The sequence below is a fragment of the Accipiter gentilis genome, chromosome 32 (assembly GCF_929443795.1).
Source record: "Accipiter gentilis chromosome 32, bAccGen1.1, whole genome shotgun sequence".
Lineage (NCBI taxonomy): Eukaryota > Metazoa > Chordata > Aves > Accipitriformes > Accipitridae > Astur > Astur gentilis.
Window position 1 is genome coordinate 6484330 of NC_064911.1, and position 27432 is coordinate 6511761.

Genomic DNA, 27432 nt, shown 5'->3' on the forward strand with positions numbered 1-27432 from the left:
TGTTTTTTTTGTTTGTTTGGTGTTTCCTTATATGTATGGAGGCATGTGGAGCTCCAGGGGAAGGCAAGAAGTGAAACTTCGTTTTTTTTTCTTGGGAGGAATCCAGACTCTATAGGCTGCCATCCAAATGCAAAAATTCTGACACTCTCTGTTCAGAAAAAATGCCACCAAAATGTAGCTAGCTGAATACTCCACTTTTTCAATAGAAGACAGTTTCCTTAAATAGAATTTGGGAGCTAACTTTGTCTAGAGCAATGATTTGGGTTAAAAACACTGCCAGATCTATAGTGACGTCTTTTTACTTGAAGTCTTTCACTCTCGCTACAGGTATTCAACTCAGATGCATGTAAACACTCAATGTATATTGAGACAGCTGAGGAATAATTTGTGTGCTGTAACTCTGTGATCTATAGCCTATATAATATGAATGAAAAATCTGCTTCACCATTTTTTTGGGAAGGAAGGGAATGGCTTGGTAGAGAAGAGAATGGAATTCTTGCTTTGCACAAAGACACTTGCTCATGATTTACAGCTTGGTTATAGTTTAAAAGTATTTTAATACGGTATTTTATTGTTTTATTTTGTATTGCACTTTCTTCAAAGATCTGAGTTTATTAGCAGTATCTTTTTGCCATCAAAAATCCACATTATCCTCAATAACAGATTAGCAGTAGCTTCATCTTTCCAACAAGCTGCAGTAAACCATTAGGAAGATTGTTAATCTCCCTCTTACCTAAGCCTTTTGATCAATTTAGAGAAAAGTGAATTGGTGTCTTATGAGCAAATCTATGTAGCAGGCTGAGCTTCATGGTTATTTATCTAATGAATCAGCTGAGTTTCATCAAAGACCAGGTAATTAGGCAGTTATTGCACCTTTTGGATTAATAGAACCTCTCACAGAGGTCTGCATTTCCTTTCTGTCTCTCCTTACTCAAAGATATGAACTATCTGCAAGAGTTGATCAGTTTTTGAAAATAAGAAATGCCTTAGAAAGTTATTAGAAGTGTGTGTATAAGATGCTCCACAGAGAAGCATCAATATACTCATTTTTGAAGAGTCAGGGAGTCTCTTTTTCTCCAGCTCATTCTGGGGTCCTCAGTACAGTTACAGGGGAAAGGACAAACATGTTAACTTCTAAGTATGAATCTGTATGCCTAACATGCTTCTGGCCTTCAGTAATTAAATCCTGTCTGTCTAGTTCCTCATCTGAGTAGACAGAATCTAATCTACTTGATTACAGAAGGGGGTTGTATGTGTGGGTCCACTATTGATCTTTCTTCAAGTTACATTCCTTGATTCTCAGCCTTATTCTTTGAGACTCTGTGATCATTCCTTCAGAATTCGGAAATAAAGTAGTAGGCATGCACGTGTGCGTGCATGCACGCACACACATTTCTTCCAGGCAAATGGCCTCTTCTGCTGATGAACATAGAGGAGATAGTTTAGATGAATTGTTCCCAGTGGATGAACTGAACTCAGATATCTGCCATTTTTGGATACATATAAACTGAAGAAGGATGGAAAGTCTTTGAGTGTTTCTTATAAAGCTTTTCTTTATTTGTTTGAACAGAGTAGAGCAGAGTGGAGTATGAAGCAGCATCATGAAGAAATATTAGCTTCTTTTATCAGGGTTGTCAAAAACTAGCTGAATTTTGCTGGGGAAAGTCAAGCTAACATATAAAACGAGAGAAGGTGGGAAGGTGTCTGTCTTTCCCCAGGTTTGCATTTGAGTCTAGTTTTTAGGGTAGCTCTGCAAACTGTGAAGATTATATACATAGATAGCTATTAAAAATATTTTATAGTAGTAAATAGATTAACTCTTGGCAGCATATTCAGTTACGCCAAAGTAGAAACAAGTAGAAACAGATTGAGACATTATGAATAAATTTGTATTCTTATTTAAGAGCTTTTCAAAAGCTTTGTTTGCACAGCTATGCATCTGTGATAACCAAATGATAAAGCTCCACATTCTCCCAGTAGGAATTCTGGTCAGTCTTGAGAACTTATGCAGAAACATGTTTGCATGGTTTCTGTAAAAATGATGATAGCTGTATTGTCCTTGATAAAGAAAGACAGGAGAATGTCCAATGAGAGATAAAAGCACAAAGGGAAAAGTGGAAGTGTAACTATTTCTTTTCATTTGGGGGACTTTAGTTGGTCTGGTTTTTGTTTTTTTCTATTTCCTCATAATAGTATTTCATACAAAGTTTATATTCTTACATGGCACATATTAGCCTAGACGTACTCACTTACTTTGTTATTTCTTTAACATGTCAAGGTTAGATGAGAGTTTTTCCTTTGTCATCACTAAGCCAGTATACTGAAATTTTTTGATAGTGCATTTCTGTAAGTAAAAGAATTGTAGCTTCCCACGGCAGAGTTTTTTCCTATTCATAGAATCATAGAATGGTTTGAGTTGGAAGGGACCTTAAAGATCATTTAATTCCAACCCCCCATGCCATAGGCAGGGACACCTTCCACTAACCAGGTTGCTCAAATACGATATCAGAAACTTTGAAGAGAAAATGTGAAGAAAAATGCTTCAATGTAGACTACACAAGGCTATAAGAACCTATCAGGTCACATTCTTGTGTGGAAGCGTTCTCCCCATGACAGGAAGATACGCTGCCTCGTTTTGGATGATGAGCACAATCCAGCTCAGTCTTCTATTTGTTGGAGCTTTAGTCCCTAGGCAAGACAGGAGCACCAGGAAATTTCAAGATTCTCTCCACAGATAACTTTTTTCAGTCTCAGAATCGAGCAGACAGATAACGGTCTTAAATTGTATGCCTTTTGAGAAGGGGTAGTTGGTTCCTGATCATTAGTCTGCAGTGTGCCCAGGTGCAGACCTCCCATTTGCTTTGTGGTCGGAAAACTAATCTCCCTTTCTCCTGCAAGGTGTGTGTCAATTTTTTCAGGCCTACTGAGAATTCAAGAAATGTTCACCATAATGTCAGACGCATGAGTACGGTAGACACGGACCATTTAGAAAGGTTGTAAGAAAAACAGAGCATATGCAAACAAAGCTGCCGTCTCTGCAGTTAAACTCTGTGGCAACTTTATAACAGTTTCTGTGTTTATAAAGAACACGGTGCTATGCCCCAATATAAATGTGCTTAGTGGTTTACTAATGAGGACTTCGCTTCCCTTGAAAATCTATGGAGGTTGAAGTGGAGCTGATTGGGGACTTCATTGCTACTACAAACTTGTTTCTCATGCCCACGAAGATGGTTTGGCTTGCTTTCTCTTTGATACCATAAGCATTTCAGAGAAATCTCTCCATGGCCTTTGGGACATGCTTATGTAGGAAGACAGATCAGGTTATGTTATTCTCCATCTTCTCTACAGTTGTGGAACCCACAACGAAATAATTATCAGGACGTGAAGAAGGCTATCTCTGACTTGAGTCCTTTTGATACTGTTTGTTGATCATTAGTCCCTGCGCAGCTCTACCTTTCCATATGATTCCCATTTGTGACATAAAGTTTTATCATTGCTGACATGTTGACACATTGGATTATTGGCTAAAGGTGGCTAGTACCATGGCACTCTCAAGAGTCTACCATGCTTCCTTCTTGCAAATAATGGCAAAGGCCATTTTTCCATTTCTGTCTACTCCCTTTTGTTTCTAGAGATGCTAGGAAGTCTCCCCTTAGCCTTTTGTGGGGCGGAGGAAGAGAAAAAGTCCTCTGTGGCGTCTTCTGTTTGTACATGATGGGGCTCTCTGAAGTTGCTAAGAATTGTAGGATTTCTGCAAATTCCTGTAGAAGTCTTGAAGAGCCTGTCTGAGATTGACATTTTGAAACAGTTTTGTGCTAGCTTGTACAGCAATGCCGGCGAAAACACCATGTTGCTTTCAACCCAGATGCTTTGGCAAATAGCAGCTTCGTGTGTTGCCACTGCTTGGCATAATCGCCGATGCTACAAAGCAGTAGCAGGTGGTTTGGATTTTTTCTGCTCATTTTGCACCAAGTCCCTATTTTTTGCAGTGGCTTTGGAGCATGATAAACAACATTTCTCTTTTTTCTGGTAAGGATTTAAGCTCTTAGATGCACTTGGTAAAAAGTTGGGCTCAATGGCAGTCTACTGGATGAGGATACTAAGCTACCCAGCTCTCATTTTCTTTTACAGATATCTTATAGGTGACAGATACTATGCTTGTTTTATAATATCCCCCCCCCCCCCCAATTAATCACTATAGCAACAGAAAGTCCTATTACTTTGAAGGTTGTTTTATAGGTGCTCTAGTTTATGCCCTGCTGTCGGTAACATTCCTTCTGTATCCCTTTTCAAGCATCTTTTCCCACAATAGCTTAACATAACCCTCAGTCTAATGTGTCTGCTTTTTCAGTCGTGAGGAGGAGGGCACTTCAAACTTCTTCCTTCTTATCTTAGCATCTACTTGCTAGAGAAGAGTCATGCTGTTAAAATGCGCATCTTCAACTGTGTATTTGCCAGAGTCCTTACTGTGGTAGCTGCCTGCAGTACGTGAAGCAGGATGTTTCGTAAGCGTTGGCTATATATGCCCATTCATTCCATAGAGCTGAAGAGATAATATGCCTTATTACAATAATGCTTAGATTAGAAAGTTTCCTGTTCTGTATAGTCTTTAAAAAAAAAAAAAGTAATGAGACATTTTGTTGTTTCTAAATCAGGTAAAATTTGTTTCATTCTCTTACTTCACTGAGAACACACTTTGAAAATTTACACTAATGCTGAAGCTTTATAATGCATTGGTACCTAACCTTTTAAGATAAAGAGATCGTGTGTTAATTGTTTCACTTTTCTTGACTTGCAAAGCCTAAACCCGTGGTAACATGACATGTTAGGAGACCGTAGTTCTTTTGCATTACAGTACAGTCGTGTCTGGTGCCTATTAATGTAATGTTCAGTATGTGCTCATGAACTGGAAGTATACTCTGACGAGACCACTGGCACAGTTGTGTTTGAAACTCTGTAAGAATTAAAAGCCTGCAGGGGTTAGAACTTTGTTAGCATTTATGCTATGAACTGAACTTGTGATGATCTTTTCACAGAACACAGTTGTTAACTGAACCTTGAAGAATTGCTGGTCTGTTTAGTGTTTGGATCCCTTAACATTTTTACAAAATTCCCTTTACCTAAAACCATTCAAGTCTCTTTCCTTAGGTGGAATATTCTTCTCCCTCTGCACCTCTGTGGAGGCAAGAAAACCCAACCCAAACCCAAACCCATGTCTAACCATCTGGTCAGATTTTCCTTGTCATAGTTTATTTATCCTTCAGGGAATGGTGGAATGATTTCTGGCCCCCCCCCCCCCCCCCCCCCCCCCCCGAAGTAACCTGTCTTTTCAGCTGGCCGGCGTGTACCTTGCTATCTCTCTCAGTAGCTTGTTCTGAGAACTGGCATGTAAAACCAGAGACCGATGGAAGGAGAGGTTTAAATGTTACAGTTTAAGCATGGCAACTGGAACATGTTGTCTTTGGTTTATGCATCTTCCAATGTCCCTAGAGGAGAGAGGTGGCACTTTTTTGAAAGGAGGAGCCCAGTCATGGCAAATGTGAACCCCAGTCCCTGCTTACAGACTTTTTATAACTTGGGAATAAAGTTTATAGATGCATGTAGCTGAAGATGTAGACAAAATTTCAAGGTTTTAAATTTGCACAACTCTAGTACTTGAATGGTGTTGCTCTCATTGTTATTATTGCTGCAAAAAAACCCCCAATTTTAAGTTAGCTGTAATTTTTTAATACTTGCTGCTTAGTTCATACTAGAAACAGTAAAGCCTTTGAAGGAAATGTGTCAGTTACACTTCAAAAATAATTTTCTTAGATTATAGTATTATCTTAAAGGAATAGCAATACATTGCTTTGTTTTGTGGGTGTTTTTGTTGTTGTTGTTTTGGTTTGGTTTTGTTTAAAATTTTTCTGTTCTTCAATTTGTGCTACTTGAGAGAAATGAATGCAGTTTACAGTGAGCCCGCTTTGGGGTCGTATTGTTGTTTGGATTAATGAAACCTGGCATCACTTGTCTTTTGGTGGTTGCTAGATGTAAGTACTTATTCAACCATACTTAAGTTTTTCTCATTGAAAGCTAGCACTTCAAAATGAGACAAATCAAAAGAAGTAATTACTTAAAAGTGTGTATACTAAATACAGAAGTTATTACAAAGGCAGGGAATTGGTCTTTCAAATAAGTGCTTTGGAATTGCGAGGTTTCACTGTACTTGTGAAAGCTTGGTTTTATTTCTGATTTTAGTTGGAGTTCTCTGGGATCAGCAGTAGCTAGATATGGAAATGTTGTAACTTTTTACTGGGGAATGATTTGTTGTTTAATGACTTAAGAAGTCTGAATGCAGTTTGTCAGGAAGTAAGGACTGGCTTGAGACCTCTATTGTAAAATGCTGGTGTCAGAATATCAAGTTATCAAATCGTTGAGAGCACAGCAGAAAAATGATTTAGTTACAATTTACAGCTTCTGAATATTTTATAGAAGAAAATAGTTCTGGTGCTTCCAGTCTACTATGGAGTGAGGAATAAAACCTTTTTGAATGTTAGTATTTTTATGAACTATAATATGGATTAATAAGGACAGCAGGCCTAGGAGTTTCTAAGTATTCTGTTTTTAAGAAACTGTATCAGAATTTCTGTTATTAATACAGAGTATAAAAAGTGTACTGTCTCAAAATGCAACATAACTGCTGTTTGTTGCCAAAACTAAGTATGTGCTATAAACTTCTGTTTGAGTGAAATTAACTATTTTGAAGTCATACATGAAATCAGCCATTGAAGGCATTCCCTGGAATCATTACACCAGCAGATTCCCCATAGTCGAGGTGTAATTTATAATGGCAGGGTTTTTTTGTTGTTGTTCAATTTGTCACTTAAAAAGCCTTCTATCTGTTTATCTAAGTCTATAAAAGGCTTCTGTTTGACATGAATTAAGTGTATCATATGTTCATTTTTTGCCAGCATAGCAATCCCAGATGAAGTGTTGTATAGCCAGTTTGAAATCAGTAAAGCAAAAAGACTTGCAATATCAATAGGGTTATGCATTATCCAAATCCTGCAAGTGGAAGGAGGGGACATAGCATAAATTCTGAAAATGCATGCTTGCCTATGTACCAAGTAATTTCATTTTTACAGTTAGTTTTATTTTAAAATTTTCAGCACTGTATCAGGTGAAAGCTACCTTTATGGTAAACATCAGAATGCAAGTTGGATTGATGTAATGTAGTGAAATAGTTTGAAAATACATGTGATTATTTAACTGTGGTGTAGAGTAGAAAGATTTTGCATCAATTCATAATACTGTATTTATTCAAACTACAAAAGTACTTTGAGATCCTCCCCCTCTCTTCTGAAAGCTGTTTCCTTTGGTCAGGTATTGAATAATTTATATCATGTGAGACTATTTGCACATGATGTATTCATCCCTTGTTTAGCTCTTACATTAATGGTTTGGCATGCTAGCTGTACATTGATATGGTAGATGCTTTCCATTTTTTCTGTACCAACTGTTTAAATATATCTTGTGCCTCAGTAACTACAAATGGGAAATGGCTTGAATTATTCTATTTCCCTTGATGGTTTTTATGCAGAAGAAAAGATTTCTTTTTTAATATATATGTATTTGTACAATAGATTAAAGGGGAGCCTTAAAAATGATTCAAACATTTATGCTAACCTTATGTTCAGCTGGAAACGCATGTGGAATCTAAGGAGTGAAGTTTAGATGTCAGGCTAGCTGTTAGCCACAGGTATTGATTAGGTACAAAATATTTGGTGTTTTTCACCTCTTGTACGGATCATATGGTTTGATGTGTTGCCATGTAGCAGGTAATTTGTATTCAGTCTTTAATTAGCTTTGCACTGGAAACTGAAAATTGTAAGTAATGTTATTTATATTTTCTCTGGAGGTGGGGGAAAGAGAAGGCACTGCACCAATACAAGAAACTCTTACTTAACTGCTGATAAAAGTATTACTTTGAGAGTACAGTTGAGCAGACTAGGAGAAGGATTAGTCCTGCAAAGTACTGGCCCAGGCTGGATTGCTTGGAAAATCTTGTAAGCCTATGGTCAGATAACACTCTGCTGCTGCTGCTTACTGCTGTTGCTGCTGTGCTGTTACGGGGTTTGCTAGATGAGCATAAATCAAAAAGCAGTAATTTAGTTTAAAAAGCTAATGTGAGATAAAGAATAGAGGGAATTGATTTTTGTATGTGTCAGGGGGGTTAGTGCACATACTAAGATAATTGTATGTGGTTTAGGACATATAAGGGAGTATTTTAGTAGTTTTACTATTGATAAAATTTCTAAAATGAGGTTGTTTAAATGTTCTAAATGAGGTTGCCAGTAAAACTTTAGTTTCTGTTATCATCAGGCTGTGGAACTGACATTTTGGGCATTCAGAAAAGCAGACTCTGCGATTCAGATCTGAAAAGTTTTGAGTGTCATAGGGATTGATAAAGAAGAAATACAGATCCTCTCTCCTCTTTAGCATTGACCCAGGTTAGTGGCTGACAGAAAGTCATCGCCCTCCTTCAGCCGATCGGCAGGCAGAGAGTAGTGTCATGATCCCTTGAAGGTTTGAGACATAGAGGCTGCTGCTGCTGCTGTTGCTTTATATCCTGTACCTGGTGTGTACCTGGACAGGAGATGTCGGTTGCCAGTGTCAGGCACCTTCCACAAGCACTCGAGAACAGGGAACACACCAACACCAGTCTCCCAGGTGAGTGAATTGCAGTAGCACTTTCACATCACTGTCGGGCTGTGGAAAGGGCAGTAAAACATGCACGGGATCACTCGTGTCTGCCATGGTGTAGAGGGAAGCTGTGCAGCTGCGTTCTGCATTTGAAGAGAGAGGCAATTGCTTCCAGAGTAAGTCTGTCGGTCTTTGCATTTAGAGACTTCATTTGAAGGGGGCTGAGCGATGCTGGTTTTCAAAATACACATCTGTGCGCGTGGGAATGGAACCTCCTGAGGAGTGTTGGGAGTGGCGATGGTCAGTAGCTGCCGTATTCCCCTATGTATTCACAGTGTCCCAGGCAGAGACACTTAATGACAAATATTCTTCCAGATAATCTTAAGTTTTTAAGTTGGTGGGAAAAAATTGCCTGTTTCTCGTACGATAATGCCGTTTCTTGTGTTCAGTCTTTGCTGGCGGTTCAGTTTGGTCAAAGGAACTGAAATTCATTTACTTAAAATCTGTCGGTGGGGTAAATAATGAAGGATGTTCTGTCTTTAGTGTTTTTTCCCTCTTCCTTAAAAACCAACAAACAGGAATTTAGTACCTGTGAAAAAGGGAATGATATACAAGTAGCACGTACTACCGGCCGATACAGTATAGCAGCCCATATAATTTTATAAGGTGATCTAGTTAGGGGATCTAGGGAACTTTCCTGCTCTTAACTGTTGTGTAAAACCCTCTGAGGAATCCTAGCAGAGAGGTATCAGGCTGGAGAGTGTTTGAATACGATCTTCTTCGGCTATTTTAGCATCTCAGCCCTTCGAAATGCATTCTTCAGGCCGTCCCGGAGCAGAGCTATTTTGCGGGAAGGGAAGTTTAAATCCTAATGCAGCGCTTAGCAGTAATCCCCGTGTATCATTACTGCATCGCCCTGCCCTTGCTGTGGGGGTGAAATGTAGAACATGAGTCTAATCCTCGGTAGATGGAGCTAATTTTGCTTTAAACTTGAAAGTGTTAACAACAACTTGAAAATGTGACAAAGCTCAATCGCATTTCTTGTTTATTGCTTGTTTTCCGATTGGACAATAGGCAGCAGCTCTACCCTGGCAACTGAGGGCTGCGATTTGCATAGCCCCCTTTGATTGGCCACTTGGCTGACGAACTCGCCCAATCAGGCGGCGGGCTTTTAGTGGTAGGCTATGCTAATTACCCGCTGTTGCTGGGGTTCAGGGTGGTTTCCGCGCGCCGTTCTGCTGCATTGTGTTGCCTGGTGAGCGGCGTTGATAAATGAGCAGTTAATGATCTGCAGCAGCGCCCGCGTACTGCGGGCAGGCACAGATTTTAGAACAGGAGCGAAAGGAGGATTTAATTGCTGTTCAATCTCGCCCTCGCTCTGCACTGGCCGCGTGAATGTATGTGTGCGTGTACGTGTGTATGTGTATTAAAAAATCTGTGTATATCTACACCGCGTTAATTAAAAATAATCTTCACTGGAATAGCTTGAAACCAGGAGAGAGTGCTGCATAGATGGAAGAGGGCTGTTCTCGCTCTTTCTCCCCCTTTTTTTTTGTTAAAGTGGCTTGTATGGAAGTAACCAGATTTATGCAGAAAGAATGGCTATGTGGAATGTTAATAAAGTCAGCTTTAATATCAGTACTTCCTAAAATGCAGTAACCTCGTATCTGAGATACATATCTGTAGCTGGTGTGAACGTAGAATAATCTATTTCTAGAACACACACTTGCCTTTTAAAAATGGTGTATTCACATATCTCTCCCCCCCCCCCCAAAAAAAAAAAAAAACAAAAACCCCAAAACCAAACCCCAACCCAACCCCACCAAAAAAACCACCAAACCAAAACCCACCAAAACCAAAAAGCAAACCCCACCTCAGCTGTAACAGTTGAGTCTGGATTTTCTTCTGTCCCTTTTATCATTCCTGCCTAAGAATATTGGGAAATCTCATCTTAAAACGTTTCTGTTGCTTGATCTGTGTCTGTTTCCTTTTTTCCCTGCTTTCCAAACCTACTTTTTCTCCTGTTAGTTAAATTATGGATTAATTTACCTTTTTCAGGCTTCCTCTTCCCCAGCCCCTCCCTCTGTCTTCCTTAGCTGTCCAAATTGTGGGCTTTCTTTGCATAAGTGCTCACATTCTTTCCGTCCAAGTCAGTAAAACTGACTGTAGGGTTAATGAATTATTTAACTGAGTAAATCCATCTACACGGGTTCTGTTTTCTTCCCCTGTCCCTTTCTCCTTAGCATAGGTACCAATATATGTCTGGGGTTTGATACCACCTAGCATTTACTAGTAATGGTGGAAATTACTTTCACTGGCATATTTTTGACCAGGTATAACCCTGGTGTCAGCAAATTTGGTTTCCTTTGAGTTCAGTTGGAATTGAAATTTTGGTAAAAGTGGTTCTATGACAACGGGCTTTTTTGCGAAATACTTTTTGAAAACATCTGTGCACAAAATATTTTTTTAATTTTAAAAAATCTTGATTAATTGGTACTTTAATACCAGGAGAACAGACAGCATTCTCATGATTTAATGCTTATATTTTAGGGCTAAACAAGTTTTGGTTTTTGAACTAAACATTGGAGCGCATTAGTTCAGATGAGCAATAGTCAGCAGCTGTTTACAAGTCGCTCTCACCATGAAGACCAAAGCTTACTGTTACAGAGCAGCCTATGATTAAATCTTATTTTTACTTTGGTGGAATTTTAATTTTTTGACTGTTTTGTAAACCTTCAGAAAACTGGCAGCAGAGGTAAATCTAATTGCTCTTGAGTAAAGCAAACATCGCCTCTTAATAGGGAAACTTTATGATTTCTGGTGCATTTTAGAAGCTAAAAAACTAAGGTAAAATATAATTTGTGTGCACTTGAAGTGGAGTTTGCTTGAAGCCTTCCGAAAAGTAAGCGTAGAGATTCTTTTATAGCATGTTTACTGGAACAAGTTCCGTAAAATCACATCAATTTAAACTTCATGTCACTACATTTCTGTTGTCTGTATTATGAAGTTACCGTGACTTTTGAACAGAACGTATTTTTTTCCTTTATGTTTTTTTCACTTACTGAATTTGACAGAACTTTCTCTATAAACAGTGTTTTTGTATTTGCATTTGTGTTTTTCACAGGTTGCACTGGGAGGTGAAGGACAGGTGTGGGCCTTTCACCTAGATTAAATATGCTTACATAGTTGGAATTAAGTAGTTGTTTTTAAACCTTTGTTTGGAATAATATTCACACTTCATCCTTTGTTTCTATTTTAAGAGCTGTTACGAACTTTCACCATGATCATAAGAAAAGTAGATCTCCCGTTTTCCCCTGTCTTTCTGTTCCGTCTTTTTAAATGGCACTAAATTAGAAAACTTATAAACCGTATAACCCTAGACATAATCGCATAAAATCATAAAATGAACATAAATTTTTAGGGGGAGAGAAAAAAAGAAGTATCAGAACCCTAGTCTAGGCACACTTTCACCAGCATTGGTTCCCTCTGAAAAATGAGTGGTTTATTCTTTTGAGTGTTTTAATAATTTTTTTTTTTTTTTCAGTTTTAAAGCAAATGTTAGTTCTTTTCTTTAAATATGGTTTATTAAATATTCAGTAAGTATTGATTGCTCAGCTGTTCGGTTTTACTTACTCATTTGGCATAATATAAATACCATGTTGGACTGAATCATCAACCTAAGTACTTGAATTGTACCAGTGTTTCTCAAGCAACAGGTTTATGATGAAGAGTTGGACAGAGTTACAATGTGGTAGAAAAACTTCTGAAGAAGGTGATTGTGTATTATGAAAAGATAAAACCTTCAGTAATAAGTATGTTGGCATGTATACAGTTGCACAGTTGAGAATGTTTCTTTTTCTCTAAATACTAGAATGTCCTCCTTTAGAGGGTAACATGAAGGCAGTGTGTGAAGAGGGAGGTTCAAAAAAAACAAACCCCAAACCAACCCCCAACAGTAGAATAAACAAAGTTGCTGATGTGAAGCCTCTCATTCATTTCTTCATGTCAGTATCATTGCCTCTTTGCAGGAGGACAGCCTTAATTTTTGTTACTATTCAGCAGAGGCCATCAGATGAAAACTGCAAGTTCACAACAAACAAAAGGGGGTGGTGCTTAATGCAGCCTGTGAGTAAGCTGCAGAGTCTTTTGCCATGCGATCTGGATGCTAAAAGATGAAATGCAAAAAGTGGTTCAGCAGGTCTATGGAAGAAGAGAATGCATGATACATATGTATATATACACATTATTCACAAAGACCATGCGTCATGTAATTCCTGGACTGGAGACTAGATGAGTAGGCCTGGCATCTACTGGTATATGCTTGCCCTGTTCTCTTCCAAGATGACTGCTGTTGGCTACTTTCAGAGGCAGGACACTGATTTGAATGGATCTTTGGTTTGATAAATGAGTAATTCCTATGTTAGTGCTCCGTTGCTTGAAAGAACTGTGCTACTTTTCAGTACTTGGTCCAACATGAATCAAGTTACCCCTTCTTCTTTGGTTTTGTTTGTGAGCGGAAATGAACATCCATTTCAGACCTCTTTTCATTTATTTGGTTTACTTTTCCCAAATTATTGAAACCTAACTTCCTGCTCCTCTGTGGACCTCTGTAAAACAGAGATTTGCCTACTACTGTGTGTTCCTTGTCTTTGCAAAGTCTTTCAAATTCTATATGTACAAAATTAGAAATTTAAAATCATGGTACTCTCTTGTGTTTAACCCGTGTCTCCCTGTTTTTCTGCAGGATAGAATAAAATCCGTTCTTGTAAGAATATTGCAGAAGAAAATTGTTGTTTGTGAACTCCATGGGTACAAAACCAATGCCTGCTCTATAGAATATATATACAGACAGTAATAATTTTATTTGGAGCGCAGTCTGGGGAGTGTCAAGGGATATTATTTTAAATACAATGAAAATAAAAAGATTTATTGTATGGCAACCTATTCAGTGAGCACTACTTCCATTCTGTTCCTTAAAATAAATAGGGTATTCATGTAACTAAATGGTATCATAATTTATTTACATGGAGGCACTAAATTAAAAGTATTCTGGTGTTTCCTAACTTCTGTGCACACTACTCTTCAATTTTAATGTTCTTTCAGTCCGGTGTTATACCTACCTAGGTGGAGGCTTCTGGTCTATGAAGGCCTGTACATAGGTTCAGTTCTCACTGTTCACTTGTGGGGTTGTAGATTTTTTTCAGATGAGCTCTTAGGCAGCCTGATTCTCAATAATAGAAATGTGAAAGTAGAGTTCTTGTAGAGCTTAAGGTTTTGGTTTTGAAAGCTAGAGTGCTTGTGTTTCCTGTAGGTTTTAGCAGAATTTTGGCAGTCTTGATCTTCATTTATAAAAAAAGTAGTTTCACTTTCACAAAATTTTCTTAGTTCTAAGATTCTCCAGAGTATACTCAAAGTAATGTCTATATGTTAATGAAATATAGGTTTATATAGTGTTGCCAGTGGATTAAATCATAAGTTGCTCATGAGTTTTAGAATTTTCCTTCTTTTGTTGGGGGGGGGGGGAGGGGTGTGGTATTATAGCGAGTGGCGGCATTTAGTCTTTCTGGTACCAGATTTTTGAAGTGGCTAAGGAGAGATACATACTACAATCTCTCCCCATCAGAGGTCTTGGCCACTGTATTTCTACAGCAGAGGGAACTAGTGTCCCCTGCATACAGGCCTTACTGCACAAAAGCAATAAAGCGCATGCGTGCAAGTCCTGTCCAAAGTCCACCTCCTGCTACAGCTCATCCAGGGGAGAGGGATAGCCAAGGTAGGTGCAACACTGTCAGAACAGTTCATGAAGCCTACTCTTGGCCTGTCTTTGCTCCAGGTTTCTTGCTCCATCTCAGCCATATGACCAGACACATGACAGACAAGTCATGTCAAAGGTCTGCAAACTGTTGGGAAAGATAGCACCCAGAAGTAATGTTATGTCACCTCGTAAGCACTTTGTCTTCTCCTCAGCTTACTCCACTAAGAAGGAGCACAAGCAGGAGGATTCTGTGGGCTGGGTGTATCGGCCTGGTGAGCAGAACTTAAGAGTGTGGTTGTTTCTAAGTTTAGGGCTTAATTTTGTGTTGAGAGAAAGTAGTGTTTAGCACTTCTGTACAGGGAAGTTGACTGAATAGTTATTGTAGATTAGCTTCTGAAGTAGCCATTCTTAATAATATAATTCCTCTACAATAATATAGTTCCTCCAGAGGAGGAACTAGTGTGGGATATTTATAACAGAGTTGTTTGTTCTACAGTAGCTGCTGCAGGTAATTTCCCTTTGTTCCCTGGATTCTCTCACAGCTTTTCTCATTCCAGAGCAAGCTGGGTGAAGTCCATGTATGTTCACATTCTCATGCAGTCATTTTAAATGCAGTGCATGAGGACAATAGGCAAAGCAGTGTTTCAGTAGAGCAGTAGTTCATTTAGAGTTCAGGTTGGCATTTGCTTATTGCTTAAAAGATGATTGTTCTAAACTCTACATTCCCGAGTGTTTTGACATTTATTATGCTTAGGCAGAACTCGTGTAGGTCTAACTTGTCTAAAATGTGGGTTTATTTGAACAGAGAGTTCTCAAGATACAAGTGTTTGTCCCTATTGCTAATTGCTCACTGTCTGTTTTAGGATGTGCTAATACAATGCAGAGGTGGTTGGATATTAAAGCAATGCAGAGATCAGTCTTCTCACTTTTCCAGACTCATTTCTTAGAGGTACAGTCAACATAGTAGCTGAGGTATCATAATGCTCATTGGTACTAAGAACTTTTCCAAGCATGGATTTTGAAAAACAAGGTTGACCAGAACTCTGCAGAACTATTAACTTTGCAAAAAAAGGTGGATCTTATGTGAAGGAAGAGCGCTGTACAGTTCCTCAACTAATACGGGATTTTCTTTGAGTAGGCATTTGGTTGTTTTCACATTCAGTAACTTGAATACAGGAAAAAACCCCCACAAAAAACCAATAAGGTGGATGCCTACATTTGTGGTGGCATAGCAGGGAGCAGAAATAAAAAGATTCAGTCTGAACCAGTCATGTGCAGTACCAGGAACTACCATACTTGGTATGTGGTATAGGCCCACAAGCTCTTGAACTCTGAGTGTTGAAATGAGAATACCCATTGTGGTGAATGATAGAGTTCACACTTTTATTCTCTGGTCGTGTTTTCTGGCAGGTTCCCATTCAGCTGCAAACATATCACTGAGATGGAATACCTCTGCACGTTGCTGAATGACCCAAATAGTAGATAGCAGCGATGGAATAGGGAAAGGGAGGATGGGGCAGGAGGGAGAGGAGGTGAAAGGAAGCTCAAAACAGTTAAGGTTAAAGCAATGATCTTTATAGGGAAGAAAAGTTCTAGCAGTGCAAAGAGAATGAAAGAAGATGAGTTATGCAGAGGAGAAAGTTTCATACTTCAAAGTGAGATGACCCCACACTGCAGGATAAACCCCCAAGGAATATTGCCACTGATTCCAGTTTAGTTCTGCATTATTTCTGCCAGTTAAATGCTATTGTACCATACTTTACAGGTCTTTAATTTATGGATCCGATAAGAAATTCTGCCTCTTCTTTGAGCTGAGTTCAACAAAGAGGTGGGAAAATGGGGACAGTGACATTATTAGGAAACAGCCAAAGCATTTTCCAGAAGTAGTAATCACTACCTGGAAGTCAGATGCAGAGGACTTAGGTACGGAAGGGACTATGAAGTTGTTATAATTTTAAAATAAATCAGCTACCCAGATAGCAGGTTAGTGGTGAGTTCTCAAACATGGGGAATGACTACATTTGACCTTTTAAAAGTATGAAGTAGAATGCTGGTGTGACTTTCACTGCTTATACATACTTCACCTTGCACAACAGTCAATAGACAGTGAAATATTTTTAAGGCCGTTGCATAGATTATGTTATCAAGTAGAGAACTCTTTATGTCCCAGTGTCATGAAACCAAGATCAGCTGCTGTACTGGAAGATGCTTTTGTTAGTCTTGAAGGCAAGCTTGTATAACTCACAGGGTCAGAAGTGTTACAATGGTCCTTTTTGGGTTTAATTTTTAAGTGTGAAGCAAGTGGGTGTGAAGAAATATTAAGGAAATGTCACTTCTTTTAATGTTCTAATGATTTTAATGTCTGAGTTTGTCTCATTTTTTTATCCTTCAATATGGGTATACCTAAATAGAATACTTTGGTAGAACTGTGACAGAGGGATAGAGAGTGTCACATGCATACCCTAAGAAGCAGAGTATATATTTAATGAGTTGGTTGACAGAAGTGCAAAATAACTATCTAAGTGCTATGGGGATTTTTCAGATGCAGTTCCACATGACAGAGGAACTGACCTAACAACTCCCTGATTCAAAGAGAGAAATCCTGTCACTTACTTTGTTCTGACGTTTGTGGCGCAGGATCACAGAATGTTGGAAGCTGGAAGAGACCTCTGGAGGTCTCCTGGTCCAACCTCCCCCTGCTCAAGCAGGGCCACCTAGAGCCAGTTGCCCAGTACTGTGACCAGTTGAGTTTTGAGTATCTCCCACGATGTGCTATCCACAGCTTCTCTGGGCAAGCTGTGCCAGTGCTCAGTCAGTGACCGTGGGAAAGGCTGTAGCATGGTTTCCAGTTTCCATCAATCAGTCTTGTCCAGAGAAGAGACTTTACAGTGGCCCAGCTGTAGGGAAAATTTCAGTTGAAATTGTTGTATTCTTAGATACTAAATTTAAATGACCACGATACACAGATTTTTTCAGAAACAACGATCCACTCTTGAGGTGGCACACAGTCACCTGCAACTCTTTACATTCAATCGTTGAATATTTGTGCCTTGCTTTATGTTGAAAGGAGGAGGCCAGCAATGCATTGCACCATTTGGTTACCTTATGATACTTTTTTTGGTAGGAGCCAATGACTAAATAGTTATGTAGACTGATGTCAAAATGGGAATAACAGAATCTAAAATGGATAAGGTAGGAAATTGAATTTTGAAACTGCATTGAGTTTCTAATTATCTGTGCAAAATCATACCAAAATTTTTTCAATATTAAAAACCAACTGTAGTTCATTTATAGACTGTTCAATAGCCACCATCTCAAGTATTTTTCTACTTAGAGTTACTAATTTCTTTGATACTTCGAGAAGTGATTTAAAAAAAACCCACAACTATTTTGAAAAAGGGAAGTATTTCCCATCCTCACCAAATAAAGAAATAATTAATGAACTTACGCTCTTCCACTGCGTTAAGATGATGCTTTAAAGAAGTAAACCCTACCTTCTTCCATATGATAGGATGATCCATTTTTGCAGTATCTGTATTTTCAGATAGTTCTGAGTTACGAAATTCTTTTGAGGTTATAAATTAAGTTTTCTCTATCATCATATTCATGCTATTGGTCCCCTTTTAAACATTTTCTTCTGGTTATAGTTAACAGTGCTTTGCTCATACAGTAGTGTAGCATTTTATTAATGCTCACTTCTTCCGCACTTGTTACTTTCCAGAGACAGTAAATGTACAAAAGTCAAGAAGTTACTATTGTTACCATTTATATTTTGCTTATTATGGTGTATGGAATGTCACTAACGAAATACAGTATTCTAGCTTCACTTCAAAAGAGCTGTTACATTCATGACTGTAGGATTAAAGGGACATACGGTTTCAAGGCTGAAATAAGGGATACCTTCTGTAGCTGGACCTTCTTCATGACAAGTTCTGATTTAGCCTTATCACAGGCAAATAAATGTTTGTTATAACCTGTAACAACTTAAACTGCAAATATACACAAAGGTGTATGTTTTTATGCCATTCCCCGAACTAATACATCAGGTAAGGCCCATTTGTAAGATAATTCTACCCACTCCCAATCTGTGATCTCTTCCTTTAATGTACTTCATGCATAGAGATCTTGGCATACTTTTGTTTTCTGTCACTTTGTTTCCTTCCCAAGGTGCTTCACAACATGTAATCCTTTGAACTTAACAGTGGTTAGAAAGAAAGATTGATGATTAACTAGACTTTGTTCCTTATATTTTTTTTTTTCTGTTCTGTAGAAGTTACGGATGTGGCATGGTAACGAGCTCCTGTGGATTTTAGTACTCCCATGGTGGTCAGTAGATCACTTACTTTTTTGAATGTCTAGAGCTTTCAAAATGAACTTCAGCCACCAGGGGTTCTGTGAACCTCAATTAATGGATGTACACAAATGTTCTTATTTCTATAGCTGACTGACTCCTCGGCCTAAAACTAAAGGAGGTCAAGATTGCTATTCTAGCCAATTCTTCTTTCTCCCCTCATTTCTGTGTAACGTGTCATTAGGTGTTTCTTGGCTCATAATAGTAAGTTATGAGTGTTCTCTTGGGATTAGATGTACCAGGGTAGGATTGCACATATCATGGAACAAAGTCTGAAATGTGGCAAGGGCAGGTATTTCATCAGGGACCGTATCCTGAACACTACTTGTTTTTGTTGATAGCTAAGACTGCTTTCAGCAACAGATGTCTGTGAACTCCTGTGTCTCCATTTCAGTGACAGTAAGAAATCGTAAAGATGAAATTACTTGGCTACTGATCTTTCAGAGCCTTGTAGTTACAGTTTTTAAACTTTTGACCCAGGTAGTTCTTGCTCATTGCTAACATGGTTAAGGGTTGATACCACCATCTTCACAGAGACTATTAAAATGCCTTTCTGTTCAGTGTAAGAACATGCTGTATGAGTTAGCCAATTTCCATCCATCTACTTGTAAAAGACTTCACATCATGAGACTCTAGTCTGGCTCTTGTGTTTAATAATGTCCCTTTTTCTGAGATTCAGTGCTGCTCTGTGAAACTGGTTTACATTTCTACCAAAGAACAGTAGTTTATAAAAAGTTTCTTGTTGGATGCAGGTTTGATTCATGTGTGTTGACATCATAGGCTGTGTATGACTTCCCTCCAAGCAAACAGGTAACTGCTTGTTAATCACAAACATTGAATCTCCCAAAAATTTTAAATTGAATTAATAAAATAAGTTAGTTGTCAAGCTGTGGTTCTTAGAGGAGTTTTCTTTGTGATTCTGTAGTCCAGTTGCCTTGTTTTAAATCATGAAGCTCTGTTTTCTGGGGCATTGCTGTTGAATTAACTGAGTTGGTCCAGCTGACCATTGTCAGTTTGGAAAACCAGGAAAGCTACAGCCTTATTGTCCTGCTAGTGGACTCAGGAGAGAAAGGGTGTGCAAGTGTGGAAAGTTTAAAGCTGAACTGAAACATTGGTATTAACAACTGTTGTTTTGTGGGTTAATAATACTTGTAATACTTCTAATCCTTTTCTACTTCCTTTCTTCTTTTTTTTTTTAAAGTGTGTGTAGTGCATTCTTCAGTTTATCCTCAGATTTGTTGTGATCTTTTGAGTGTCAGAAGATACTATGAAGTCAAGTTGTAAATGAGAACTCCATGCTACTGGATTTTTTTTGTGTGTATATATGCGAGCTTTCTGCTTTTTTAGGTAGATGTGCAAGTGCAGAATTTTTTTAAAATAAAATTTGGTTTTATTAATTTACCTAATTTGCTAGATATTTAGTATGCTATTGGGAAACTGACCTGGAGTAAAAAAAATACAAGAAATAAAACTTTTAAAGTAATTGGCTCTACAAATCAGAATTAATGGTATTTTTTGACTGATTTAAATATTGTTTTCACTTTTAATTCAGTCACCATGATGTTGCTAAGTGAGATTTCTTCCTTCCCCCCCCCCCCCCCCCCCCCTTCCCCCTAGGTTAAGCAGAAAATCAGCAGAAATTAAAAGAGCAGAAAGTAGACACACCAAATAATGTCTTACATGTGTTCACCCATTCTTACAAGAGTGTTCAGTGTATCTTGAAAAGTAAATGTACACTAAATTTACCAAGTTGTATAGATGGAAGATTAACTATGATTCTCTAGTAAAAATGGAGTTTAGATATTAAGAAAATACAGTAGTGAGGAAAAAAATTATGTCCATTTTTTACATGATCTAAGTGATAGATGTATTAATATATAAAGGAACCATGATATCTTTCAGAGAGATCAGCTGATGCATTATAATCTTTGCACATATTTCCCCCTGTATTTAAATGTGAACTTGTGAAGTTCATAATACATCATTTTAAATTTAAAAAAGAAAGCAACCATCTGTTGCCCAATTCATAGGTGAACATGAGATGTTACTTGAAAACAGAAAAAGATGCAAGTATTTTAAAAAGTTTACACTCGGATATTTAGCACAAATTTTCACTGTATATTTAAATGCTGGAGAACAATTTCAGAGCTTACTAGCTTACACTGTATTTGTATTAACAAATTACACTGTATTTGTATTAACAATCACAAAGCAGTTTTTAATGGACATTTTACAGAAGAGTTAGAGTAATTTTCTGTGCAATGTTAAGTTGACTTAGCTTGTAATGATTTTAGGTCAGGAATTTCTTTATTTTATTTCCATTTGTAAGGTCATCCTGATACTTTATCACGTTACCAGAGGCACCAGAATGCACACAAAAAAAAGGATATTAGTTATTTCATGAAGGTTTGAGTGTTTTGGGGTTTTTGTTTGTTTGGTTTTCTTTGGGTTTTTTTGTGTGTGTTTTTGTTTGTTTGGTTGTGGTTTTTTTTAAAGTAAAATGTTTGAAGATCTAATGAAACATAGTGAAAATATGTGGGTGCTTGTGGACAACCAGTTCATTTTCTGGAGCAGTTTATTCTGTTAGTCTTTTAGTAGTACTGAATTGTTAACACTGGAGAAAAATACCAGTGATCTGTCAGTGACTATTTCACTGTACAATTTTACTTCACCCCTTTTAAAGTACTAGTGATTATACTATATATATATAGGCTTTCGAATAGTTTGAATTATTTTGACTTTTTAAATTGAATATGTTTTTCTAAAATGATCTTAATGTAAAATGGTGTTTAATTTCATCCTGTACGGCTCTTCTACTGCTCTGCTAGGTACTGAATCAATGTTGCAGTATCATTTTCAATATTTTATTTTTTCTTAACTTAGAATAGATGGCAAATTGAGCAGACAGTTATTCTTAAGAAGGTTAAATTGATGGGTGGTGTTCATCTACTGTTTTCTACTGATTATATTTTCTTGCAAGGTTTTGATTGTAAAGGAAGTGGACATTTCCCTTACTGGGTTGGGTGCTTAATTATTTCACATCTTGCTTCTAAATTTAATCTTTACCAATAGTTTTGCTTCCAGATTTCAGCTTCTGATTCCACACTTATTCCTTCTGTGACAATGTTGGCTTCAGTGAGCCTGGCTACTTGTGCCATCCTGCTCTATCTCTTATGTTGTGCCAATATGGCAACCATTTAGAGAATTTCCCCTCTCTGGCACAGTCAGCAAAATGCAAAAGGATGGGTGTTAAATGTGGAACATGCTAAACTTTCATTAGCAAACAAAGAAAACCAAATGGTACTTTAATCTGTCCTCCACTGTTAGAGCGCAGTGAAGATACAAGTGGACTATGCACCAGTTAAATACCATCTGACGTTTGTCTGAAACGAGTTGAGAGGTACGGGATCTGTCCCGGTTAGAGGGAATTTGTGGAATTTGGCATTTTTCAGGATGTTATGGAGTCTAGTACCTTGGCCATACTGTTTGCCGTTCTCCTGCAACTTGACACCAAGTGTTCTGTTTGTCTCTTGCTTTGCAGTTGCTTTGCAGTTGCTTCTTGCAGTCTGATTTCACCTTCCCAAAAAGGAATTAATTCAGGTTACAGTGCTTGCTACCTACAGCTTGATGAAACTCAGCTGTAGGAGTCAGGAAGCTGAGTTGAAGTACATTGTGCTTTGGAAGAAGGGTGGAAGTTAAAAACGTAGGCTAGTGAGCTAAGCAGTTTGTAGGAAGGCATAAACATTGAGGCCAGGGAAGATGAGCTGCTGAGGCTGGGCACTAGCTTTTCTTTTGTTTTGGTATAGTCTGTCCAGAAAGTTGCTTTGAGCAACCTTGAAGGGCGGAAATTGTGGGTTTTTCTGGCTTTCATGAAATCCGTACACAAAATTCATATCTTTAAAAATAAACTCTGTCAAATTCAGATTGAGTTATGACAAATAGGTGAAGATGTTAGAAAAGGAATGTTAAGTGTAAATAGGAATAAACAATTAATGAATAATTTGTCACAATGAAATGGGAAGAAGCAGTTCAGCTAGGTAATCTTTACGTGAGGACGATTTCTGGTTTCATTGTGTATGAAAATTCTTGTGTATGTTAAAATGGTGAAACTATTGGTGTTTATAAGCTCTGTAAGGAGATGGAGGCTGAGGTGAATATTTTCAAGCCATTAACTGCCTTAAAAACTCCCGTTGTCTTTGCAGGAGGAGAGACTTCAGCATGCAAACCTTCATCTGTTCGGCTTGCACCATCGTTTTCATTCCATGCTGCTGGCCTTCAGATGGCTGGACAGATGTCCCATTCGCATCAGCAGTACAGTGATCGTCGGCAGCAGAACATAAATGACCAACAGGTTTCTGCCTTATCATATGCTGACCAGATTCAGCAACCTTTAACATTAACAAACCAGGTAAGTGATAACAAAAAAGTAATTTTTAGATACAATAATTCTTTCTCTAAGTATATTATACACCCATAAATTACAGGATCAGGGCATATGCTTTTGTGGTTTGTTGGGGTTTTTGTGTTTGGTTTGGTTTGGGTTTTTCTGTGGTTTTTGGGGTTTTGGGTTTTTTTGAACTAATTAACTCCTGGCTCTTCAAGGATGGGTGGATGGGTGGACGAGTAAGTTTCTGGAAGTTGTTTTTAAACATCTGGTACATATTTATTGTGATTATTCTACTTCTAACATTTTTGCAGTGAGAGGGGAGAAAGATTGTCCAAGTGGAGAGTTGGAAAGAGAGTTTAATAGTAGCTTTTTTTTTTTTTTAGGGCTGTTTGATGTTAGAATGCGATTGCTTTATTACTTGTTCTCTTGGACAGTGTTTTAATGCAGAGTCACTGGTTAGTGTATTTGGAATAGAGAGGTTTGCACAACAGACACATTTTATTAAGGAAGACACTTTTTAAAAAAAGAAAAGCAAAATCTAAAGCTACGCTATCATTGGGGTTTTGCTACTGCTAATTTACTACTTACTATTGCAAGGAGGTGAAATGAACACAGGGATTATGATGATTATGGATGCTTTTGAGCTTTCAAGATCAGTGTTTCTTCCATACTTTTTTTGAGTTGCTAGAACTGCTGAAGTAGCTTCCTAACTAATAGTGCAAGGTTGCTAGCCCCAAGAGCTAGTACTGCCCTCTTTAAGAGGGAATTCTGTTGCTTTCTTAAAAATAGCACAGCCCAGCTGTGGACACGTGAACACAGATAGGTTTCAAAGCTTAAAATGCGGAAGTCTGTAAGTCAGAGCTTCCAAATTGGTGCAGGCTGATGAAGCATGTTCCACTTAAAGAGGATGAAGAGTGAAGTCTTTTGCTGCTACCAGATTGAGGTCTGTTCTTGTGTTCAAGATGGCTTTGGTAGAAAAATCTACAGTACCATCAAGAGATGCTCTGTTGGTATTGCTCTGTAGGAAGGCACTTACGCAGAAAGAGGGAAGGATTAGGGAGGATGAGAATGGTCAAACTGAAGTGCCAGGATGTTTGATACTAGGATTTGGAGATCTGTAATGACTAGGGCTCTTTGAAGAATGGCAAAGTGAATGGAGCTGGCAAAGGATGTTTTTACTTCCATGAGAGCCACTCAGTAGGAAGAGTAAATCTGCTCATATATATAATAGTATTTAGCTTGAGAAATCTACTCAGGTATTTTATGTGACTTTTTTTAGGTTAAAGGTCCCCCAAAACCTCCACAATGAGGTTAGTGAATCAGTCTGCCAATTAAGAAAAGTTGGCGTGTTCCTTAAACCTTTCAAGGTACTTATCTAAGCATTACAGTCTGACATCACATTTGTGAGCTTTAGTGTACATTAGTGCTTAGTTTTTCATGGTTTTAAACCAAAAAATAAAATCAAGGAACTTTAGGATGTATTGCCATTCGTTGCTGTTTGTGGTCACAATGGCTTTAAAATGGTAGCTGAATAATAGAAAGCTGAAGAATACTTTTTGGAGAATAGCCAAGAATTGTTGACCAAAGAATGCAGCCCACTGAGAGGAGGATGTAAATGTAGGGAAAAAGCTGTGGTTGGCTCCTGGAAGTTACCCATATGAAGAAATGATCAGCTGGTCACCTTGATAATGGCAATCAAGCTATCTTTGCACCACTGACACTATTTTATAGAATCAATGTTTTTCTTTTTCCAGTTCCATCTTGTTTTTTCTGCATTGTAGCTTCTGTCTTCCTATCTTACTGTAATTGTGTTGTTGAAGTCTTTATAGTCTTATGCCTAAGCAGCTCAAAATTGTTACTCCTTTATCCTTTGTGAGCTGCTTCCAGCACCCTTGACCTTGATGGTGGGCAACTTTTTGAAGTCTTCTGACTACTTGCCTTTTGTGACTCTTTCCTCCTTCGAGTTCTTGTGCTTCTCCCATTAAGTCCCATAAAGAGTTCTCTCCAGGTCCCAGGTTGGTATGGAGGTTCTATATGAGCCCGTGTTGGGGAGTCTCAATGGCTTTTTGCCTTTGCACTGCATTTCTGGTTAATCTGCAAAACCAAATCCAGCTAGTATTCTTTATGCTAGTGAGTCGCATCATCTGCTCTAGACCTTGTTTCTGTGCAAAAAAATGTTCTTGGTCTTTCTCTTTGAATAGCCCTTTTGTCAGCTCTAGTTCATCTTGATTAAAACAACTCTTTCTTCTTCTTATGAAAGCTATGACCCTCTATTGTTGAAGGCTTTGTGCTGTCTTACATTTCTCCATTGCTGTGGACTACCATCTTGCCTTTCACTCCAGATGTGATCTAGGTTTTCATGTCTAAATGATGCATACATCTTAGAGATTCTTTCTTTATGACATTTCTACAGGAATCCTTTTTATTCAAGGTGTTGCCTTGAATATGCTGCAACTTCTCTCTGTCCTCGATAAAAGCAGTTCTGTCCTGTATATGTCAGTTCTGAAAAACTCGTGGGAGAGATCATTTTCTGAACTGTCCTTGTGTGGTTGTTTCATTCCTCTGTTGGAATCCCACCACTAGTTCTGTTGTTATGTGCTTGTCTGTTGTTAAGCTTCTGACACCAGAGTAACCTTTCAGTAATGGCAAACTCTCTTCAGCCACGTAAGGTGACATACTTCTATGTTTTCAAGTACATATGGTTGAGAAGATCATGTTTTTAACTTGGGCAGCAAAAGGAATAGTCTGAAAGTCTGTTGTAGAAGGCTTGATAGATTGATCTAATATAGCCATAAAAAATAGGACGAACAAAAAGGTGACTTTTGGCAGATACAGGAGGTGTAATTTCTTAAAGGGTAGATCCTTTTAATCCAATGTCTCGCATCCAGTCAAACAGATGAGAAGTTAGGTCTCTGAGCTTCAGTTTCCCGGAATTTCCTAGTGCCACAGCAGTCAGCAGCAGCCTGACGATTGGGTCAGCTTTGGTGCTACCGGTTTCCGCGGCCTAAAAGTAGCCCGTTTGGGTGCAGGCGTCCAACAGTTGATTAATAGCGATCTGCCAGCCCCGCTGCTTCTGAGAGTGCTCCGTTACCTCGTTGACTCGGTAGCCAGATGGGTCGGTGAAGCAGGACTCTCCCAGGGTCGGCGATGGCTGTGCCGGGAGCGCCCGGCAAAATTCTTTCCCGAGCTCCAGCCACCATCTGCTGGCCAGAGTGCCGCACTGCATTGCCTGCCTTTCTGCAAGGCGAATGGCCTTTTGCGAGGAAGGTCTGCCCTCTCCTCTCCGAAATACTCCGTCGTTTGAATAAACTCGCTTCTCTTAAATAACTTGTGGAGCAGCTTAGCATATCTTTGGGGGAATCTTCCACTAAAGGAATCGAGAATACAAACGTTAAAAAAAGATACTTTCTTGATTGCTACGTTTGCTGAACTTTGTAAACAGAGTATTTTGTCCAAATCCAGACAAAACTGACTTGCTTGAAAATAAAACCCAGGAGGAAGTGCCAGCTTCTGGGATGCTGAAGTTTTATTTGGAAATAATAGACAGCAAATAGTTCCTCTCTGAAAGTAAATTTCTTCAGGCTGCAGCAAGACGCATAAGGGTACTGCTTGTCAGTTGCTAAGAGTGGCTGTTAAGTTTTAGCATGTAGAACAGCAGCATTTTCTGTAAACAATGTCATTTTGATAAATAGCAAAGATGATCTGCCTTATTAGGGTTTTTTCAGGTTATTTTTGTGTCTTTCTTTTTACTGAGGACTGACTCCTTTTTTGGAGGAGTATTGTCTTGTTCAAGTTTCTGTAATGATTTTCATTCATAACCAAATAATGGGGAAGCAAGGCCTTGAATGTTAATTTATTGTTTTTATCCTGCTTGTTTTTTGATTTGTAATGGCTTGCAGACCATATTCTGGTATTTTATGAATCATTCACAGTTGCAGATTAAAGGTTAGGAAACAGTAATGACAATTTATATTAAAGTTATGTGTATTTATATTATACGTTATCCTTAAAATATTATTTATATAATCTTCTCTTTCACCTATGGCTTTATGGCTATGGTCACCAAAATCTACTCATCTTATCATTGGCAAGGAACAATTAATAGGAAGATACTTCAAAACCAGCCAGATTGCTTTGTTTTTCACGTACTTATGAGGTTTTAAATTATAGTTAAAACTTCCAGCGCTGTCCTATTTTATTTTTTTTCTTCAGTAGTTAAGTTTAAAGGCTCTTGTTTCCCGAAAACTGCTGGATTGT

The 27432-nt window shown here is 38.3% G+C and overlaps 2 protein-coding genes across 5 annotated transcripts in view; both read left to right on the forward strand.

Annotated features, from left to right (window-relative positions):
* The window catches only part of TTC3 (tetratricopeptide repeat domain 3), a 255764-nt gene that overhangs the window by 156268 nt on the left and 72064 nt on the right, over positions 1 to 27432 (forward strand). The gene's annotated exons all lie outside the window — the stretch shown is intronic.
* The window catches only part of DYRK1A (dual specificity tyrosine phosphorylation regulated kinase 1A), an 89449-nt gene that overhangs the window by 42174 nt on the left and 19843 nt on the right, over positions 1 to 27432 (forward strand). For 3 of the 4 annotated variants that reach the window (XM_049835283.1, XM_049835281.1, XM_049835282.1), the window contains exon 3: positions 22991 to 23196. In XM_049835283.1, coding sequence (XP_049691240.1) covers positions 22991 to 23196 — 206 coding nt within the window. Of the gene's footprint in view, positions 1 to 8606; positions 8710 to 22990; positions 23197 to 27432 lie in introns of those variants that run through there. The other variant, XM_049835280.1, reaches the window with a different exon arrangement.